The sequence below is a fragment of the Pleurodeles waltl genome, chromosome 2_2, assembly GCF_031143425.1.
Source record: "Pleurodeles waltl isolate 20211129_DDA chromosome 2_2, aPleWal1.hap1.20221129, whole genome shotgun sequence".
In the NCBI taxonomy this organism is placed as follows: domain Eukaryota; kingdom Metazoa; phylum Chordata; class Amphibia; order Caudata; family Salamandridae; genus Pleurodeles; species Pleurodeles waltl.
The window spans coordinates 1198875522-1198883417 of record NC_090439.1 but is presented as its reverse complement, the minus strand read 5'-3'; the positions used below and the strand labels follow the sequence as shown (position 1 = coordinate 1198883417).

Genomic DNA, 7896 nt, shown 5'->3' with positions numbered 1-7896 from the left:
TTTCCCTGCATAAATTGTGTAACCATGGGTAAATATTTATTTTACCTGAACTCTTTTTCTTTCATTATTGCTTTTGATAGCACTCTCAAATGTGTGAGATCAGACTACCAGTTTTACAAAACTAACCTTCTAATAAGTACCAGCAGTCTTATGTGCCTTATTAAAGTTTCTATATTTTAGAGAAATACACTTTTTGAATTTTGACGAGACTTTCATATTTTACATCATGTTTGTTCCATCCAGTGCTTAATTTGTGCTTGTTGTTTCCGGTGCTGAGCACCACACTTATTTTTGAGGGATGGGGCTTATTCTTCTGCCACAAGCATTTGCTACAAGCACAAGACACATAGGGGAAGACGGAGAAAGGGAAAAATGAAAAATCGTCACAAAGGGAGAAAGCTGCAGGAGTGAGCTGAAGGGGCAGGGAGGGGATTTATATGGATTGAAGAGCCCCGAGATGGCTTCAGGATTACACTGCCTCAGTATTCCATTTTCACACATTTACTTGCGATAATTAAAAACCCTATTTGTCACACTTTACAGTTTTCAGACTACAGTAACTGTTGACCATATTTAATGCAGTGAGAGAAGGAACAATTTTTAATGTGTTTAAATACTTTTAGACTACATGTTCACAACTGCCTTATAAACCATTTCACTTTCTCAAATGTGCTTTGAAATGCTCCATTTGCTACTCTTGTTTAAAACTTTTCTTGGGGGGAAGAACCCCCCAAACTCCTTTTTGTCCATCAGGCTTGCTTGCTTTACTTGCTGGCAACATAACACTCATTCACAATTTTTACGCCCCACCACTTTCAAATGTCACCAGCCGCCACTGAACGGATGCTGTGCTGAGCATGGTCTGGGTTGCATATGTTTGATGCCTGTGGTGCAGAGGGATCCTCTTCTGGTAACTTTGAAATCTTTAACAATTCCCCTCTTTGGGGATGATGCAGATGTTCATTTGTGGAAATCAAACTAAACTCAGATACCAAAATGATATTAAAACAAATAAAACCATTTAAGCTTGCAAGTACAGAAAGGGCCCAAAATCATCCACAGCTACTGTCCTTAAAAACTAGCTTCTATTACTGGAGGTACTAATGCTTTACTGCAAGCAGTCAAATGGTTGTACAAACGCATGATACATTGCTTTAAAACCTCCAGAAATACAGCATTTTAATGTTTAATATTTAATTTAGTCAATTTCAGATCCAACATGAAACTACAAATGAGTATGTAAAGTTAGGTGTTCTCTGGTGTTGATATCCTGCCTGAACAGAATGATGTAACATTTGGGGATGAATATACAGCCCAACAGTCCAGCACTAGAAGCTAAGATGGCGAAGATCTCCACGGCCACCATGTACTTGCCTTTAGTGCTGATATAGGCTGGAAAGAAAGAGACCCAGACGCTGCAGAACACCAGCATGCTGAATGTGATGAGTTTGGCCTCATTGAATTTATCCGGGAGGTTCCTGGCTAAGAAGGCCACAATGAAGCTGGCCAAGGCCAACAGTCCCATGTAACCAATCACACTGTAGAAGGCAGTGACGGAGCCCTGGTCACACTGCAGGATCATCTTCCCAGTCTCAGATCGTGTATCAGTGCCAGGATGAGGTGGAGCTGTGAGCAGCCAAGAGAGGCAGATTGTCACTTCTCCTAGTGTGCAGAAGAGGACAATAGAGCCGGACACGCGGGATCCCATCCATTTGCTTAATCTGCTCCCAGGCCTTGTGGCATTAAAGGCAATGACAACAGTGATGGTTTTTGCTAAAACACAAGACACAGCAACAGTAAAAATAATCCCAAATGCAGCTTGTTGGATCAGACAGGTCCACGTCGCAGGCCGTCCAACAAATAGGAGGGAGCATAGAAAAGCCAAAATTAGGGCAGTGAGGAGTGTGTAGCTGAGATCACGGTTATTAGCTTTCACTATTGGGGTATCCCGGTGTCTGAGAAAGATTCCCAACACTCCAGCAGTGACAGCAGAGAAGATAATGGCCACAGTGAACAAAATGACGCCAAGTGTATCACTATATGAGAGGAAAACAATGACCCTTTTGTTGCATCCAACCTTCTTGACATTCGGCCACTGGTCCTCAGGGCACTGCATACAGTTTTCCATGTCTACAGTAAAAAGCAACAAAATCAGTCATTTCTGCTGTTTCAAACTATTTAGAAATGCGTATTTGGTAGCGTGATAAAACATTTATTTTCACATTATTTCAAGAATATTTTGACTATGAATACAAAAGTAGTCAGAAATTAATAATAATGAGTCCATGGGATTGACTACCATACATCAAAGACCATAATCTTCATTGTAAAAACATATCAACAATATATGCCCGCGGATACAAACATAGTTGATTACCTGCCACAGCCCTGGAACCTTTCTCAACTGCAACACATGTCTGTGCAGTGACCAGCACGTCAGCTTCTGTTTCCAGAAGCACTTCTAGGCAATAAACAGGTGACTAGAAAAACATCATGATAGATGCTTAACTTTACCTGAGAATTCATCATGAAAGTTAACATGAAAGACATTTCACCCATTATCCTAGTTATTGCTTCCATAAATGGTGACATCCGTGGGTTTGGCCATTGATGTGTTCAGGACAAGGATACAGGCTGGAAAGAAAGAGACAGAGATGGCCTCAACTGAGAAACCTTTGAAGGCAGTCAATGATCAAATGCAGAGGGTGCTAGACTGCGTACAGGATGTCTAGTTTAGAAAAAATGCATGATTAATTATATGGAAGACGGCTCACTCTGAAGTAACATCAGGAGATATGGAGTGGTGAAAACCACAGAAAAAGATTCAAAGGCGGAAATGGGTATAAGAAGGGCACCCAAACCCCTGAAAATTAGATCTCTTCTGGAAATCAAGAGGAACCGCTGCCAAAGAGAAGAGCTGAAGAGCTGAGGAGAAGTGCTGCCTGTGACTGTGCTTTGTTGGGCTATCGTGCAGCTACTGCTTCTGCCTGTGTAAGGGGACAAAGAGTGGACATTGATGTGCATTCCTGCTTGTTAATAAATCTCCAAGGGTGTGAAACTGAGCTTGCCTCCTGTTGTTGAAGTCTCAGGCCCATCCAAAACTTCCCCTGCTAGCACCTGGACTCTCTTCTGAGACTCCTGCCCTCCCAGTTCCAGGTCCCCTAAAACATGAAGCTGGCAGACCAAGACTGAAAATCCACAAACAGACCATCGTGTGGGGAACATCTTGTGCCCAAGAGACCCCGACCTACCGTTCCTGTCCAGCAGGCTCCTCCCAATGCTTTGACCATCTCCTGGTCACTTTTCGCTTTGATTTTGAGATGGAAAGATCACTCTCTCTGTTCGCTGAATATATTCCTTTGGATTTAAGTACTTTGGGCATTCTTGCACCCCTTAAGGTCCCCCTAACGCCACCATGTGTGGGGCATGTTTAACTAACATACCACGCACCATGGTGGCAGTTAGGTAACTTGCGTCAGAATGTTTTACACTAGTTCAGCGCTTTGCAGGACTAGCATCAAAAATGTTGAAGCTAGTCCTGCAAAGCACCTGGATGCCCATTGTAACCAATGGGAGCCTCCTTTTAACACCTGCTCTGAGCAGCCTTTAAAAGTGCTGAAAAGAATGACGCTAAGAAATCTCTTCAATTTCTTTGTGCCATTTTGTAGGCCCCCCTAAATGGGGGAACACCCCCTTTGCATAAATTATATCTGGTGCAGGCATAATGCATGCATTGTGCCACTTTGTAAATGTAGCACAGTGTTTTTGGCCTTCTAAAGCCACATAAGTGTCACAAAATGATTCTAATGTGGCACTGGAATGGTTCTAGGGGCTCTTAAATGTGGCACTCTGGAGCACATTTATGAAAAGAGGTGCTGCACACAGTGCAGGGCCACTTTTCCTGCACCCCTTAGTACCACCCTAATGCAACAATGTGAGTGCCATACTTTAAATAAGGCGCCCCATGGTGTTAGTTAGGGGACTACCATCAGAATTGTTTATGATAGTCCGGACCTCTGCAGGATTAGCACCAAAAATACTGATGCTAATCCTGCAAAGCACCTAGAGGCCCATTGTAAGCAATTGAAGCCTCCTTATAATGCCTGCTCTAAGCAGGCATTAAAAGTGGCAAAAAATGGTGCAAGGAAATCTCTTAGAATGCCCCCTTTGCATACATTATGCCTGCGCAGGCATAATGTAGCGCAAAGGGTTACAAAGTGGCGCAATGCATGATTCAACCGGGTTGTGCAGGACGTTCTCAAAAAAGAAGACATAGTCAGAAAAATAGTGACCACCTGGAGAAGAATCTGCGCCCATTTCAGCCATTCTTTTGAAGCCCAGAAGCAGTTCCAGAATATTCAGCATGTTAATAGAGCTCCAGTCAAAGCCCTCATAGAGGCCAACACATTGACACTTGACCTATTACATGTTACAATGTCTGTTTGAGTTGCACTGATAAATGAATAACTGTGTCATTCAAAAAAGGGGGGAATGCAATTGACACTGATGCTACTCACTTTTGTTTTCAGATGGGAAGATAGCAAGGAGCACAGTACGATGGGCCAAACTATCCCCTTGTTGCATTTGCTACAAGATCAGCTAAAGAAGGGCTCTGAATGGTTTGCACTCACTGGTGTGAACGAAAACGCAGAAGGGCATGGCTTGGTTGAGAGCTTAATCCTTTGCTTGGTTGTTAATGCAAAGCTGCAAAATGGCATCATCTTGTCCAAAGAGTACATCTATGCCACACTACTTGATCCACGTTACAAAACATTTCTCTCCACTTTCATTACTTTTTCTGAAGGGGATGTTTCAAAATACACAAGGGGGATTGTTGCGCAAGCTTAAGACCTCAAAGAAGAATGGCTGGAAACTATTAGAGTCCCTTTCCCGGGCAGAAGTCATGTGGTGTCGCCTTGAACTTCCAGAGAGGACAGTCTTGTCCCACAGCAGCCAACACCAGCAACAAGAACACAAGTAACACCCACAACTACAGGAGGGGAAGAATTGGCCCCAACCTCAGCATTGGCTTGGTTTTACGTGCCAGGTCTTAAGTCCAGCGCAGAGGCAAAGGCAAAAGAGGTTGAGCAGGTGGCATCACAATGACCATTCTGAGGAAGTTCCAGGAGTATCTAGATGGCCTAAAAGAGGTCTATGTGGATCAAAACCTATTGGAGTATTGGTATGCGAAGATGCGCCAAATGTCCAGTGCTCAGCAAGCCTGGCTTGTCCTGTTGCCAGTGTATCTGCGGAACGTGTTTTCAGTTCAGCTGGTGCAGTTATCACAGTGCGAAGTACCTGTCTTCCCCCTCAAAATGTGGAGCGATTGACCATAATCAAAATGAACACACATTTCATACCACATGATTACAACCATTCCTGAAACAGCACAGTTTAAGGATGGTTGAGCATACTCAAGTGTGTTTTCTGACCACTTTCAGGGTAAGAAACCTGAGTTTGAGGATGAACTCTACTTTCCTGACGGAGTATGCTACCAAACTGTTTTATAATTATTTATCATTGAGCTTCTTTCTTAGACCCCAAAAAAGATATAGCTAGTGAAACATTATGCTTGTGTCTTATTTATGCTGCCCCACCATTTTTAGACAAATGCATGGCCGGACTATAGTTGGACCAGAATGTAAATAAGAAGCCTCCGCATTCCCTTCAGGACACTGGAGACAATGCCAGCCTCGCTTCCATGCATATCCTTTTTTTGCATCACCTTGGAGGTCTGCCCCAAAAAATTATCATTGATTTACAAGACTGCCAATTACAAATTCCAATGTGTTGTTTGCATCAAAGAAGAGGTGCAATTTTGTACCTACCACTGTGCTTGTAATAGAAGATGTAACTACTAACTATTGTACTAATGAGTGATGATATATATTGTCGCGTAGGCTCTCATTATCCTAATGAGACTACTGGATTTTGAGTGGCAAGATCGTTCACAGGGTGGGGGACTAAGTCTAACCCACACTGGATGACACTAGTCACTCTAAATCCGTGTTTTGCCTCATCTCTCCCAAATGGGCAGCCGAGCGCATGACATCTTAGTACTTCCCAGGGAAGTCGTGGTCACTCAGGTCACAACCGGTTCTCTCATACACAGTGCGGTCTCATATATAAATGACAAAGGCAGTTTAAGTTTTAAAGATTGATTTAATAAAACGATTGCATTTTAGATAGCAAAGCATGAGCTGCAATAACCAGAACTACACAACACAGTAAGATTAAAATAGTAACAATGAGAGTAAAGCACAAGAATAAGGCTATCATAGTGCCGCTAGATTATTTTCTCTCTAAGTTATAGTTTGAGCACAGCATGTGAAGCTCTAAGCCTGCCTTTCAGGTTCCCCCGGGAGGACATCAACCCTCATACCTGAGCAAAGGCCTGTAATCTGCATAAGCATCTGCAACTAGTTCAGCATCTAGTTGAAGGTTCCTGGCTGGAATCTCCCTCTTGACGTGTACTAGGACTAGGAAGTGTTTTTATAACTAACACGCAGATGTTCTAAGAAAATGTCCCTACGTAAGGATGTCTATTTTCTACGAATACTGGAGACTAAACTTCTACCACGTTTACTGTCAATGTACCAGACTGTAGCCTTGACTGAAGCACAGGGTGATCAAGAATGCATTATTTCAGAACACAGTGCTGAACTAAGCTAAACAGTGCAATAAAAGAATGTAAAACAAGACCGTAAAAACTGGTTATTGTAAAATAACAGTGCAAAGCTGAATAAAATGCATCTAGGGCAAAGTGCACAGCAACCTAGTATGTTAAATTAACGTGCATGAAGCTATATTAAAAATGGCTACACTACAATATTATTGAGCGATTGTGAGTAATGCTTGATGGTTTATGTGGTGTCAGACAATAAGGAAGGGTTAATTAGTAAACTTGATTTTAATGATTTGCAATGTCTGGGACCTAATGGGTGATCTATGTTTCTGAAGTTGATTGGTCCTTTTCAAACTTAGCGAAAATTTAAAGGCAGGGTACAATTCTTTTTTTCAGATTCTTCAGAGACCAGATGTAGGAAAGTACCATCTTGCCTGGCATGTTACCCCCATATTTCACTGTATATATGTTGTTTTAGTGTATGTGTCACTGGGACCCTGCCAGCCAGAGCCCCAGTGCTCATTAGTGTGCCCTGTATGTGTTACCTGTGTGATGACTAACTGTCTCACTGAGGCTCTGCTAACCAGAACCTCAGTGGTTATGCTCTCTCTGCTTTCCAAATTGTCACTAACAGGCTAGTGACCAATTTCACCAATTCACATTGGCATACTGGAACACCCTTATAATTCCCTAGTATATGGTACTGAGGTACCCAGGGTATTGGGGTTCCAGGAGATCCCTATGGGCTGCAGCATTTCTTTTGCCACCCATAGGGAGCTCTGACAATTCTTACACAGGCCTGCCACTGCAGCCTGAGTGAAATAACGTCCACGTTATTTCACAGCCATTTACCACTGCACTTAAGTAACGTATAAGTCACCTATATGTCTAACCTTTACCTGGTAAATGTTGGGTGCTAAGTTACTTAGGGCCAGATGTAGGAAACAATTTGCGACTCGCAAACCTCAAAAATTGCCGTTTGTGAGTCGCAAATCGGAGTTTCCTATGCAGAAATGCATTTCGCGAGTCGGGACCGACTCGCAAAATGCACTTCCGACTCGCAAATAGGAAGGGGTGTTCCCTTCCTATTTGCGACTCGCAGTGGTATGCAACTCCATTTGCGACCGCGTATGCGGTCGCAAATGGAGTCGCAGTTACCATCCACTTGAAGTGGATGGTAACCCACTCCCAAATTGGAATTTGTGTGAATGGACCACAAATGGACCAAGGGACCACTACCTGCCCTGAAAAAATACCGAAACAAAAGGTTT

General features: G+C 42.9%; 1 protein-coding gene across 1 annotated transcript in view; it reads right to left on the bottom strand.

Moving 5' to 3' along the window:
• Window positions 1-1225: 1225 nt before the first annotated feature.
• Window positions 1226-7896, bottom strand: part of LOC138279426 (vomeronasal type-2 receptor 26-like) — a 230173-nt gene continuing 223502 nt past the window's right edge. Inside the window, exon 7 of the mRNA XM_069219403.1 lies at window positions 1226-2130. Within this exon, the coding sequence (XP_069075504.1) occupies window positions 1226-2130 (905 nt within the window). The remainder of the gene's footprint in view (window positions 2131-7896) is intronic.